This window comes from Sipha flava, unplaced genomic scaffold (assembly GCF_003268045.1).
Source record: "Sipha flava isolate LNK unplaced genomic scaffold, YSA_version1 0_pilon_pilon, whole genome shotgun sequence".
In the NCBI taxonomy this organism is placed as follows: domain Eukaryota; kingdom Metazoa; phylum Arthropoda; class Insecta; order Hemiptera; family Aphididae; genus Sipha; species Sipha flava.
The window spans coordinates 4,599,675-4,614,711 of record NW_020271713.1 but is presented as its reverse complement, the minus strand read 5'-3'; the positions used below and the strand labels follow the sequence as shown (position 1 = coordinate 4,614,711).

Below are 15,037 nucleotides of genomic sequence, written 5' to 3'. Positions count from 1 at the left end.
GAAAAATCGTAACTGACTAGGATTGTATGATTGTGACAATACATTTACACGGTCGTAATGTATCGAGTAACGGTTTATAGTGGCTACATGAAATCCGTGCCGAAATATAAAAAAATACTCTTGAACAAGGATTCTATAAGAACGATAAAAAAATTGTAACCAACGATCACTTTTACACTACAAGTATCCGAAGACTAAATTCATCATTGAATCCGTGTCGTATCAGGGTTTAGCATCCGACCCAACCAATATAAATTATAACATTGGTATACACAAATGTGTATAAGCGTGAAAATAACAGTTATCACGTTTCGTTTGAATTTCGTTGCTGTCGAATCGTTTTCAACGCACCAGCGCGAGTATAGCATTTTACAGCAAATCATGTTTAGGTTTAGCCGATCGAAAGTATCGAATCGTTTCCAAGTCTCAGCTGGAAATCGAAAATGGAGACGCAGTAGAACACTAACGATACAAGTCGGTTACCAAAATAATATTCAATTTAATTTTTTTCTGTTTACCCTACCTGAATTCGTCTCGATTTATAATACTTATATATATTATAATTGTATAAACTCATTTTCAAAAAATTGCCTACGTAGCGGATAGGATGTTTACTAAAATGTCGATGCATCCAAATCCTCGAGGACTGCGAGTTCACAAAAACATACGCACTCTAACGAAATTCCGGCGATGGCATATGCTGCACAGTAGAGCATAGTAATACGAATCAACATTTTGCGTAGTAATTTATTTACACGGATTAAATGAGCAGACCGCGGAGGCTTTTGATTTATATTTTCAAACGAGTAAATGCAGCGCACGCCGCTGGCCAGAATTACAGAGCGAGATTCGAATATGGTTGTCAAATTTACTACAGACGTCATACGCGCCCGCGAGACATTTTATTGCGAATCAAAATCCTATTAAACTCTACATGCGGCGTGCGGTATTGACACCTCTTATGCTTCGTCCGTGTCAACAGTTCGGTCCGTTAGCCAAGGGCGTCGTTTAAAACATACGGAGTATGCTCTTTTGCACTGCTAATACTACGTCAGACCCACATCATCTTGTCTTGTGCTACTGGCCCACGTCGAGTAGTAATATGATTACGTCGATATTCAAACAGTTCAAAACAATTAAATGAAAACCAATCTCGGATGAAGAGGATAAAGGGGAGTCGGGTGACTCGTGGTCACTGGGCCTCAAGGCTTTCAATTTTCTAGTGCTCTCAGGTTTAGAAAGAGAAATAGTTTATTTTTATTTATTTTTTTTTTTTCAGTAGTACATATTTATAAGTACTGCAAAGTGATTTGAATTTTATCCTATCGGGATGTTTAATACGAGCGCTACACAAATTTTCTTTGAAACTTATCTATGCAATTCTATATTTTTTAAATTAAAATATCAAGGTTTAAAAATAAATGAGGTGTTTCTATGCAAAACGTGTTATCAATAAGATCGAATTGTACATCATTATTTATGGGAAAAATGGCGAGAAATCGATTGAAACCATTAATTTTTGTCAAGAGTACTATGTCCCAACTAAAACGAAGCTTAAACATATTATTTTATTTGTGTTATTTCTACGTTACATCAAAACGTATAATTGATATAGAATTTAAACAAAGTTGTATATAAAAAGTGCTAATTCCAATATTGATGAATCATTTAAATTTTAAATTATTTCATTATTCCGTATTGAAATATGATGAAATTTAGTATAAAACCAACAATTATACACAGTGGTTAGTGATAAAAATGTTGATGGGGGACTATTATCACCGAAAATTGTGTAGCGTTCCCTCACCTAAGTCTAAATCCTACCAAACTTTTTTAAGTAACCCATGAGACTAGATCTCAATATTTTTTCTTTTTCACACATTTGTTTATAAAAAGTTTTATAGGGTGTAAGAACTAAAAACAAATATCCTCCCAGGAGAAAACTGTCCTACGGTATATTATGTCTGGCCGGTAAAAATAAATTAAAGTATATGGTCTAAGATGTTTACAAAAATTGATTAAATTGTTAAGTTGTTGTAGTCTAAAATACAGGTAAAACGAATTTATAATGAACATCAAATGTTAAATGATAAAATAATAGCACAACTCACAAGCTTAACTCTAAATTATTTATTATTTAAAACAGCCTAGCCATGTATATGTAATTGTAACAAAATTTGTTTATACCTATGTTAATATCGTACATGGACGGTCCGTGTACGTGTTAAACTGTTAATTGTTATCTACGCAAGGGCCAGGGTATAAGTATGTCTACAATTAAACACAGCGTCTGTTAAATTAACCCACGGTTACGTGAATATTATCTTATATTTATTTCCATAATTATAGATATACAGGTTACCAAACGAGCTATGTTACAATGTAACATTGTTGTATACAAGGCGAAAATGACCGCAAGTTTGACTCGCTAAATCAGCTGACATGGACTCCAACTAACAACTAGCGCTCATAAGTCATAGTGAGTATTATTGATAAAGATAATAACATTGGTTAAGAAAAATTGCTGCCTTTTTTTTTGTTAATCTATTTGCTTAGTTGACGAATAAAGAATAAAGATTTATCTATAGTTAAATTGTATTTAATTATTTAAGGTTTATGTTTATTCGTAGTTCTGTTGATAGTTTTAAATAATTATTTTGTTTTATTTAAACACGTGTTTAAACTTATCTATTATATTTGTTATCTATGATACCTATTAATATAATATCATTAGTAATTATCACGAATAATTATGCATTAACGTTAGTTGTTGGTTAGCCATCGAAGATTCAGTTCAGCGGTTATATTAAATTATTTACTGCATAACATTGGTAACACAAAAAATTTGAATTAAAGTATTTCATATATACGTAAATGTTTGATTAATTACTTGGAAAAAAATTCAGTAATGAAAATATTTTTAAGTATTCATATCGATAATGGTCAGATCAACCAGAGTGAAGGACTAGCCGAGGGCGGATGAGAGGTATGTATATGTATTATATCATTACAAATATTTTTCCATCAAGTCTCAACTTTTTTTCCCCTACTTATTCAATTTTATTAAACAATAATGCATTTTATACAATAATTTACTTGATAATTAGTAATTTCGTTTAGTGACCCTCCTGAATTTGGTGATTTAAGTTAAAGAGGACTCATAATCTTACCCTGAATAAAAAAGACTTTGTTATCCTCTATATCTACGTAGAAAAATAACAAGATTCAACATAAAAAAAATTATATAATGATTATTCATATGATTGTAATTAACTGTCAAAGTTCATGATAGCCACTCTTGGCTTTGTTGAGATAGTATTAAAAGCTGTGTTACTGTAAATATTTGTAATCGCATATTTCCATGACAAATAATATTTGTATTAGAAAAAATATCAATGTTACACGTTTTTGTGAAATATTTCATACTTCAAATACTATAGGTAATAGATATACAGTGTAATTAATTTTAAAGGTAACACAAAATAATTCTGTCCAGATTAAAGTAGGATGTTTTTTAAACATATTGGGACTATTTTAACACATATTTTTTTTGCAATTTTTAAACTGTTAACCCTTTTAATGTGCATATGTACAATGCAAATTGAATTTTTTTTTAATACCAACATCTACTATCAACAATAGATTTGGATAGACCAACATTTTTCAAGTCAATTTGGTCGTTTTTACCAAAGCTCTAAAACCAAAATTGAATAAATGACAAGTTAAAGTTTTGATTAAAATAATTTAATTTTTCAGTTATCATTCTGGAATTTATGGATTATTATGGAATTTTGCGAATTTCGTTTTGTATTTGTAGGTTTACAAACAGTTAAATTTAATTTTGAGGAATTAATTAACTTCAATTACACCTTTGACAAAGTTAATCAGTTAATTCACTCTATAATATGAAATATATACAATATACATATTAAGTTAAATTAATCTTGGTACCTTCAGTTTTCTTTCATATGTAATACACATTATTAAGCCTTATTCTAGTACATACATAAATAACAAGATTTAATTATTAAAATATAATAATTTATTTTCCTCTGGTGATAAAGTACACTTTATACAGTTAATTATATAAAACAATACATCTACAATTATTACATTAATAAAAAAAATTATTATTGCTAAAAAAATAGTCAAATTTAGATTTTGTATTAAATTACATTTTTTTTGAACTTAATGAAAAAAAAAAAAATATTGAATATATAATATTTATATATATATTATAATAACATAATTTATACATTGTAACAATAAGAACTCATTGGCCAAATGTATTTTAATATCAGTGCTTATCATTTAAAACAATGTGGAATGAATGCATTTTTTAAAAATTTAAAAAATGACATGCATTATTATATATATATTTACTACAATTACATCAAATAAATTTAACTGAACAATAACACAAATTCAACACTAAAAACATTGAAATATTATCTAATATTTATATTGTTGTACTATAAGTCTTATAATTATTTCATAAATATATTAAAATTAATTTTCCTGATTATAAGTCAATTTTAAAATATTTAAAGCAGTAATATAATAAGTTTTTTGAATAAATATAAAAATTTTAATAGTGTTTTTCAATACAATAATAGTGGCATACTTATAATATAAATATGGTCTAATATTTTTTTCTGCTGTGATCAAAGATACAATTATTTTTACTAAATTATTATTGAAGCATTATTAACATATTGGTAAAGTTACATGTTATATGAGTAATATAAAACTAAAATTATTTATAGATAAAATGTTGATAAATATTTCAGCAGATTGAGTGTTGAATGTGAAAAAAAGTCGGTAATCAAATACAAAAACAGTGAATTTTTTTACTTTGAACTATATTGAAATCACCTTGAAATAACAATTAAACTCAAAATAATTTTACTTTTAATAACTCAAATTATAAATAACCGTTTTTTCTTAACTAATGTACAAAACATTTTTCATAAACAAAATTTATAGTATGGAAAGAGCAAAAAGGCTATACAAACTTCAAAAAACATTGATATATTTTATTGAAACCACTACACATACACAACACATAACATATTTTTTGAATTATCTATTTTTGAGAATATTGTTGAAGATAAATGCAATAACAAACAAACTTTAATGACAGGGTTCCTTTTTAAAAATATTTAATTAATTTAACACTGTAGTTAAATATGTATTATTATTTTAAGTATTCAATCTTTGTGATATTAACTATTCAATTTTTTTTAATAAATTCAACATCTTGAATTTTTCACTGTTCCCCTTTAAATTTTATATGAAAAAAGTTTACTGAAGTATTTAAAATTAAATCATAAATTTGCCACTATTTTTATGTCAATAAATAGAAAATAATTTTAAAAAAGGTGATGCCTCTAGTTTATTTTTCTAGATATTTACTATGATTTTTATCAGTTATTAGAATGCTCAGAAACAATTAATCAAAGTGTAGTTAAATTATTATTAAGGTTGATTAAATTAATTAAAATCTTATTGGACATTAACACAAGATTAAAGTTAATTTTTCAAAATTTTATATTTTGATTTTTTACTTTTATTATTTTATTTTGACATCCTTAAAAAATTGCCATTGTCAGAATCAGTAACCGCCACTACCCATATAAAAAATTAACTATTTACTTTAAATACATTTGAATTTGTTTATTAAAAATGTTAAAATAATACATTAACATTTTCAACTTAGTACCTAGTTAAATATTATACACATTTATTACCATAAATCCAGTTTCTTGACTACCTTTTAATTGCTGCTTTGAATTTGAGTTATAATAATATTTATTAAATTAATTAAATATATGGACAGTATAAGCCAAACAGTATAGAAATAATATAATCATATACAATAGTTAGTTCTAGTTATGTAATCTTAAAAACTGATTTGAAATCATTTTGTTTTATATATTTATACATATTAAATAAGCATTTTCCTCTCAAGTAATTTCAATGGATTGTCAAAAAACGTTTTAAGAATAATATAAACAAATATGTATTTAATATTTATAAAATAAATGTAAAAGAATATTTTAAAATATTATTATACAAATTATTATTATCTATTTAAATGTTATCTATCAAAGATAATTTCTTAAAATGTTATTGCCTTAATTACTATTAATAATTATTTTACTCGATTCATTAACATGTTAGGACACTGAACCATAAATGAATATAAATAAATTGCTTTGAGAATACATAATATACTCAAATTGGAACAATACTTACAGGTACAGCAGTTTTTTATTTTTATCTTATAAAATATATAAAAAAAAAACTGCTGTAACTGCTGTATTATATATTATGTAATATTAATTAAGTAAATTTGAAATAATTAGTTATACCAGTTTTATATGTATTCACCTTAAAAAGTTCATAAATTAACATTTTTAAGAGTAATAATATTATAAGTTTAAAATAATAAGATTTTACCTCTTGTCAAAATAATTTTACCCTTAACTATTAATAACAGTTGTTCCCAAACATAATTGGTTCTAGACACTAATCAATAATGATAGATAACGAATGCAATTACTCAAATCAAATACATCAAATTAATCAAACAAATAATTTACAAAACTATTTTGTTATGCAGAATCAATACATCCAGAATTATAATTGAAAAATAATACCACTATTAAATGCATTAACCATTTATTCACCCATCTACATCCACCACTATTAATAACACTAAAACTTTTTTTTGCTTGAATGAATAATTAACCTGATCCTAATTGTATATATATAACCATTCTTATTTTGTTTTTTCCTTCATAACTCAATTTCGATAATACAGAATAATGGAAAACTCCTAGATTTAATTCAACTCATTTAACTTTTTAAAGAATTTAAATTTACTTCATAAGTTTGATTCTTAATTTAAATATGTATATAAGTATATTAAGTATATATATATAGAAAATTATTGATTATCTACAATAACTAGAACTAAGAGAAATTTAGGTAAATGATTTATTATATTAAGTACTGAGCTTCAGTTGAAGTAATTTAAATATTAAGTGAAGAAATAAATTAATACACTTATCATAATAGTGTTTGTGATGTATAGTTAGAAACTACTAACCAATCATTTTATTAATTATGATTATGATTTTTTTTTAAAAATATATGGCAACACCTTTTAAAAATATTATGTAAAAAATAAATTATAACAATTTTTAGAATTTTACAGTAAATGGTGCAAAATTTAAATTTTTTTAAAAATAATTGATTTCATAAAAAAAAAATTAATAAGATGTTATTAAATAATATATTAACTTAAAATTAATTTTGTCATATATCAGTCATTCTTATTCATTTAAAAATATAATAAGGAAAACTGATTTATTTTGTACCAATTATTGTATGAAAAAAAATTTAAAAACAATTCATTTTAATGACAAATTAATTTTTTATAGTAGTGAACATTCATTGTAAAATGTTTCTTAATAATATTAAAAGAACAGTACACAAAAAATATCTAAAATATATTTCTTGTTAATTATGTGAATCTTGAAATAAAAACTATTAATGTACACATCAGAAAATACAATTTCATTAAAATAGAAATTAAATTAAATTAAATTAAATCAAAAAAAGTTTTTAAGTTTCAGACCTCCAAATAATTATGTACTCGTATAATAAAGAATACTTCAAGTATTTAAGTGCACTAGAATCGTAAGAAGAATTGTCAATTGAGCACTTAAAATCTAATATTTACTATCCATAAAAATAAATTATTTATCTGTCAACAAATTTAACTTTACAACAAATGTATGTACAACATAAATTACAATAAGGTACCTGTTTAAACTAAGAAATCTGGATCACTATATACATTGTCACTATCTTCAGAACTTCCACCACCTTTTGTTTTCTTCCGCTTATGATGATGTTTTTTAGGACGATCAGCTTTTTTAGATTTGTGTGATCGATGATGATGTTGTGAATGCTTTGATGATGGAGGTTTTGGAGGTATAATAGTCAATTTAGGAACCTTAGGTGTCGATTGCATATTATTCTAATAAACATAAATTATACCATTAATTTCAATCATTATAGAATGAAAATTTGAAAATTAATATTTTAACTAAATATTTCAATTCTCAATTCATACATAGAACATTAAATTAATACTATTTAATATATTAATATTAAATAAAAGATAATTTAAATTCTATAAATGTTGATGTTGAGTATTATTTTTTAGAAGCATTAACATCTCCTAATTTTATTCAAAAATAACTTTAAGATTTTTTATAAAATATTAAATATGCAATTTTACTTGTTTTTGATAATCAGATGATTCAGTAGACACATTTGAGGAATCTATATGATTAGGAGTCGTTGCTGTTTGAGAAGTATTTGTAATATGATTAGTTGGTGTTGTAGGAATGGTCTTCGATGCTCTAGGAGTCTTCATTTCATCTTCATTTCCTTCATCATCCGGATCAAGATTAATAATCAAATGTTTCAACTAAAATAATAATATATAATAGTTAGTTTACAATAAAACTTATATTTGTAATAATATACCTCTAAATAATAAGCAATCAATTCTTGTTTGGCTTTGAGTAAATCCTCAGTATTGATTTCTAATCCATATTTTAATTTCTCTATAGTACCCTTTGGATTAAATTTTGTATTTGATTTTCTACTTAAATTTTTGTCATACATTTTACTAGATTCTGATGGAGAATATTGAGTAATTTTTCTGCAATGTAATTTAAGTTTGAAATAAAAATTTAATTCATTAAATAATAATAATAATAATAATATATAATAATTAATATATATATGGCTTAAATGAAACTAACAAATCTGTTATTCCATAAACTGTTTTCAGGTACAGTTTGAGAACCAAAAGTAAAAGGCAGCCTTGAGACTTTATAAGAACCTCTTGTAGATTTTTTATATCATCAGGTACTCTGTCTACAAGTGTCCCTTCATCTTCATCATCTTCATCTTCAACAGTACCATCTACTTTATTAGTATGTGCTGGGGCATTAGGATTAGGAAGAAGACCCTGAGAACATAATATCATTTATAGCTAAGTTTTCATAAATAAGAGTTGAAGTTGGTAAAAAAAATATATAGAATATGATAAATATGACATATGTTATACACCAATGATAGTTACATTATAGATAAAACAGAAATGTCTTTTATCATTGAATGTATTATTATGTAGGTTATTACATGTCTATTATTTAATTATATCATTTTAAGAAGATTAGACAATCAACTGCACATTCATATTATAGTACACTAACCTCTCTAAAGTTTTGAAGTAAATTAGTTCCATTAACTGATATCATCGTATTTATGTGATGTATAATAAATAACGGTTCATCTTGTGATTGAAATGGAAAATATGCAAGATTATCAGCTAAGTATAACATTTGGGCTAAATTTGTTTTCTATAAAAAATTAATACATAGATTAATAAACAAAAAACTTTGAATTCATATATAAACTATGCAACTGTGCACTTACTCCTTGATCTTCAAACTGTTTTAAAATTGATAACACCAAAGCTCTACGTTGTTGTTTAGTTCTTAGTATAGAATATAGACATCCATTCAAAGCACTTGGAATCGTATCATTTTCTTTAATACGATATCCACGAACCATTTCACCATCAGGTTGTACAATGCTTTGTAACTGAAATGACAGTTTAATGCCCTTTTGTGCACCCATATGTATAAAACCCGGATATTTTTTCTCAATTTCTTGTAAATGCTTATCAGCTCGACTGCTTACTGATTTCTCAGTATCAGTACTCATACATATTAAATAAGGCACAATCTACGAATAAAAAATATATATTTTAAATTTACAATTATAGTTTCAAATTAACAGTTGTTTTACCTGAACAGGGTGCACAAGCCCTTGGGCTAAAATTAATTGTATTACTTTAAGTACAGCTTGCCGAACTTGAACACTAGTATGTAAAAATGAATTTAATATGCCTTTTAAATATAACTGAATAACTGTACTAGCCATTCCAGAAGAAACATCACCCATTTCTTTCAAGTTTTCTTTTTTAGACATCTTAGACCCTGGAAATATTTAAAAACAATAATATTATAAATTATCTTATTATATGAAACAGAAAACATATAACTCTTACATTCCAAATCTTGTTTAATCATTCTCTTTTCTTCTTCTTCTAAGTACACTTCAATGTTATTCAAAATCTATAACAATATTTTTTAATCAATAAAACATAAAGATAATAATTAATATATATTCTAATATTTAAAATGATTAGACATGTGATAATTATTGCGTACTTGAGACTTCATTATATCTAGTATATTGTTATTGGACAAAATATCAAGATACGTATTCATTAAATCTTGACACAACATAAAATCATAATGTCGAATGCATATTGATCCAATTGCTTTTAATGCAAATAATTTAGTATCATCTTCATTCGCACGCATAAAGTATGACATAATATCATACACTAAATCTCTAATGTTTTCCTATTGAAAGACAAAATTATGTAAAAAATATAATAGTTTTTATACAAATTAATGCTTACTGGATATGTATCACCATAAACATCTTTATCAGTAAAATCGAAAAATCTCAACATTAATCCAATAATATAAATTGAACGGCGAAAAATCGGGCGTAATGGTATTAAAGCTTGAGGATTGGTCTGATTATCTTGATGTAACTTTTGAAAGTTAGTCAAATATTCTAAAATAAATAAAATGTTTTACTTTGAAGTATTCAAGTGCATAAACTATTCCTTGCTATAAATAAATAAATTGAAGCAAATTAATTTAAATAAAAATGATTATAATTTACTCGCAATAAAAATATGTTTTGATAGTAAGATTAAATGAAAAAATAAGAAATAAAATAAAAATGTATAAACAATAATTTTTAAAATAATATAAAAATAAATAATACTTTTCACAGAAAAAATATTATTAACATATAAAAATGCAATATTTACTAAATTAAACAAACATAAAAAAATTCACTATATATTCATATAGTCTTTAACAAGAACAAGACCACAAGTTATCAACTAACACAGGATTTACTAATACATAATGAATTATTTTTAATTTAATTAATTTAGCATAAATTGTTAAAATTTAAAAATTAATTTTTCCAACAACCATTTAAAACTTTAGTGAGTTATGTTTACATTTAATAAAAATAAATGCAGTGCCTAAAATCAAAATTTTAAATTATCCAAGTATTTAAGACATTCCTAAGCCTTCTCCTACTCAAATTTATATAAAAAAATAAATATTTAATGCTATAAAACAGATTTTATGCATTTTTTCTAAAAAATATTTTATATCAATTAAATTTAATATTTATTATATAACTTACTGTAATATATTCCAAAACAATCCCTGATTAGCTTGAAATTTTTTGTTACATTATTCACAACAGATCCCAAACAAGAAATACAACTCAAAATTACAGTTTGATCGTGTTTCATAATGAGTTTGACAGCATCTTCTTCAAGCTGCGATAGAAATATCTCACTTGGATGTTCTATCAAAGGGACAACAAGCTCAAGCGTCCGCGCAACACAGCTTATGATTTGATAATCCCCTTGTGTCTAACATACAAATTATAATAAATATAGGATCAATTTATTATGAAAAATTTTAAATAAATTCAAAATTATTTACCTGACATTTTAAACTTAAATATGGTTGAAGAGTTAAAGAATGAGCAGCTAATAACTGTGGCCGTATTTTAGCAAACAAATATAATGTAGTAAGGCAAGCAACAAGCTGTTGTGATGTACCTCCACCTCCACCATCCAGTGTCACAACATTTTCAACTAAACAGTCCACAATTTGTTTACAAGCTGTAAGTAGGGCTTTAGGAGGTTCCGTAGCTACTTTAGCTGTGTCATCTTTATCTTCTTTGGGTTTAAACAAACTCAATAATAGTTGTTCAAACCATTCTAAACCCAATTCTTTTGATGCTGCTACAACATCAGTTATATTTAATACTTTCCTTAATAACATTTTGGAATCAAGAGTGGGTTTTTCGCGTACTGGCGTAAACCACATATTTTGAAACACTTCCATAACTAATTTTTTAATACCATCTTCATCATTTACACGACGTATCATCTTAACACATATTTCTGGTATTTTTGGATAATCAGGACACTCAATACATATATCTTTCATTATTTTTATAACTCGTTTTCGTACACTGACACCCGTATCCAAAATTCGAGTTGACAACATGTCATAATATTTATCAATTAATTCTGGACGACTTAAAACAAATTTCCCAACTAAATCAACAGCAGCTTCTCTAACAGATGTTGAATGATCTAGGAAAGAATGACTTACACCCAACTGCATTTCTTTTAATCCTAAAACACCAGGATCAACTTCAACAATCATTGTTAAACATTTCATTGCTTTTGTTCTTATATTGACTGACGTTTCCATCAAAACTTTGATTATCTAAAATTATATATTCAATTAGAAAATTATGAATAGGTTTTAAATATGGAGTTTTCTTACATGCTTTAAATATGTATCAAAACTCTGGGAAAAAGGTCTTTTAGAAGCTAAATATCTTGCTACTAGTTCAGCACTATCATAGTCAATGTATGTTTGCATAACTTGTGTAGCTTGATCATCATAAGGATTAATTTTAGTTAGTAAATATTCCTTTCTTTGTTCACATAATCTTGTAATTTCACTAGCTCTACTTGCATCTATTCGAGATTCATTTTCTTTACTTGAATCACTACTCTCACCATCGTCTTCATCATCTGAACCTTAAAGAGTTTCAAATATTATAAAATTAAATATATATAAACTAAGTAATGAAAATAATACAAACCATATTTTTTACGAGAATTTTTTTCTTTTTTTCTTTTTGATAAGGAATCAGATGATTTTCCTGCATCAGTATTATCTTGATACCATTGAGCTAAATAGAAATGACGTGCATGTCTTAGAGCAGGTTCAGAAAGACTTCTTATTGCTAAATAGTCTAAAAGAACCCTTTGCAAAAATTGTGTTCTTTCTTCGTCATCTTTAACTTCTTGTACCTCTTCCTGCAAATTATAATTTAATAGTATACAATTTAATAATATAAATAATATAAATTTTATTTATAAATGCAAACCATTAAATTTCCATCTTCATCTTTAAGCTCTTCAGTTCGTATGTCTAAAATTATAGAATCAATGGTACCTAATTTTAACTGAGATGTAACAGAATCTTTCCTCAGTCTAGCTGCTACAACACCAAGATAGTCTAAAGAGGCTACTCTTAAAGACATATCTAAATTTTTGTTGACAAAATTGGCTACCAATAATCTTCCCAGCACACTAAGCATAAGCTCAGAAGCAGGCCATTCAGGTTTATTTACAGTGGTCAATAGATCTTGAATAAAATTTTCAAATATTGGACGGTAGTCAATTTCTTCATTTTTACTACTACACTTGGATAAAAATACATGTAAAAAACTTGATGCAGTTGACCTTGCAGCCTTGAATTTACTGATGATTAGTGTATCAGGATCGAGCTAAAAAATTTTAAAATAGTACTTCAAATACAACATTTTAAATATTGTATAATGAAATATTTATATCTTACATTAGATTGTTTATCTGCTAAATTAGATGGAAGTACAACCATACACTGTATTAGCTGTAATACAAGAGCTGATAACATTTGAATATATTCTTCAGAACTAATTCGAAATGATTTCAAACTTCGCTTTGAACTTGGTAATCTTGCCATAGATGCAAGTATATCATCTAATAATAATTTCCTGTGTTTGTCATATTTCGTGAATATCTATTAAAATGTGATTCAATTAGTACTCGATTCTTACTAATATTTTCTTGAACTTTGATATTTTAATTAAATAATTTTTTATACACAAATTATATTTATATTTTTCTATACACAAATTATTTTTAATTACCGTTGTAACTAGTTTTAATGCAGAAAGTTGGAGTTCGCTAATCTCTTCAACGAAAAATGGTGAGACTGCCATTGATGAAGTATGAAGAACAGCAGTGTCAGTAAGAGTTTGAATTTGTAAGAGCTCTGCTAATAGTGACACTACTTCTGCTAATTTACTGTATAACATTAGAACATTTTTATCACGAACTTCTTTTGGATGAGCGCGTTTCTTACGAGCACTTCCAGTGTAAGAATCATTGCTTTTTTGTATTCTGAAATAAAATATTTCTTTTTTATTAATACCTAAATTAACATTTAATATTGTAACAAACCTGTAAACTGGATCAAAAGCTGGGTATATTGTATTGTGCAATTGATATTTTGTGAACATAACTACTCTATCAATAACATCTTCTAGATAAACCTTTTTCTGCATTTTAGATGATGTTAAGACATAAAGAGTGGTTAGAGATGCATCTACAGCACGCATGACTCTTTCCATTGCTAATTCCATCCATAGTTTTCTTTCACATTCATCATCTTCCTACAAAAAAAAAAAACATTTATATTTTTTTAAATAACATTTTTATTACTATTCTTTCTTACTGGATCAGCTATAGGCGATACTTTTGCACCATCTCTAATATTTTTTTCGAGTATACTTAATAAACGAATTATTTTGCTTGAAGGAATTGAATCCATGGCACCCAATGTCTTAAGTTTGGCTGATTCACTACATAATTCTTGTAATACATATTTCGGTATTAAAGCTTCTGGTGGTGCATCGTTTTCACCTATTTAAGTTATAAATTAAAATTACTATGATTCTTAATAATGGTATTAAAATAATTATTCATTACCAAAATCTAATAATGTATCTACTTCTTCAGTGCTCTCAAATACTTTTTCTATGCATTTATTAAACTTTTGATATGTATTAGTTTCCATTAGTTCTTCAGTAGATAATTTTTCCAACATGGGTACAAGTTTTCTTTCAACTTTTCTGACTTTAGGTTTTATGGTACATTCATCTACAATATTAGTAATTAACTTTTTGTTAGAATTTTAGTTTTTTT

The 15,037-nt window shown here is 25.8% G+C and overlaps 1 protein-coding gene across 4 annotated transcripts in view; it reads right to left on the bottom strand.

Moving 5' to 3' along the window:
- Positions 1–7,637: 7,637 nt before the first annotated feature.
- The window catches only part of LOC112684412 (nipped-B-like protein), a 15,720-nt gene continuing 8,320 nt past the window's right edge, over positions 7,638–15,037 (bottom strand). For 3 of the 4 annotated variants that reach the window (XM_025557680.1, XM_025558407.1, XM_025557009.1), the window contains 20 exons: positions 14,822–14,992; positions 14,568–14,755; positions 14,294–14,505; positions 13,981–14,233; positions 13,647–13,850; positions 13,174–13,575; positions 12,886–13,102; positions 12,561–12,820; positions 11,703–12,500; positions 11,395–11,629; positions 10,583–10,743; positions 10,326–10,523; positions 10,163–10,229; positions 9,901–10,091; positions 9,526–9,837; positions 9,303–9,449; positions 8,847–9,055; positions 8,566–8,743; positions 8,315–8,506; positions 7,838–8,050 (listed from right to left, as the gene is read on the bottom strand). In XM_025557680.1, coding sequence (XP_025413465.1) covers positions 7,838–8,050; positions 8,315–8,506; positions 8,566–8,743; positions 8,847–9,055; positions 9,303–9,449; positions 9,526–9,837; positions 9,901–10,091; positions 10,163–10,229; positions 10,326–10,523; positions 10,583–10,743; positions 11,395–11,629; positions 11,703–12,500; positions 12,561–12,820; positions 12,886–13,102; positions 13,174–13,575; positions 13,647–13,850; positions 13,981–14,233; positions 14,294–14,505; positions 14,568–14,755; positions 14,822–14,992 — 4,808 coding nt within the window. Of the gene's footprint in view, positions 8,051–8,314; positions 8,507–8,565; positions 8,744–8,846; positions 9,056–9,302; positions 9,450–9,525; positions 9,838–9,900; positions 10,092–10,162; positions 10,230–10,325; positions 10,524–10,582; positions 10,744–11,394; positions 11,630–11,702; positions 12,501–12,560; positions 12,821–12,885; positions 13,103–13,173; positions 13,576–13,646; positions 13,851–13,980; positions 14,234–14,293; positions 14,506–14,567; positions 14,756–14,821; positions 14,993–15,037 lie in introns of all 4 variants that reach the window. The other variant, XM_025556294.1, reaches the window with a different exon arrangement.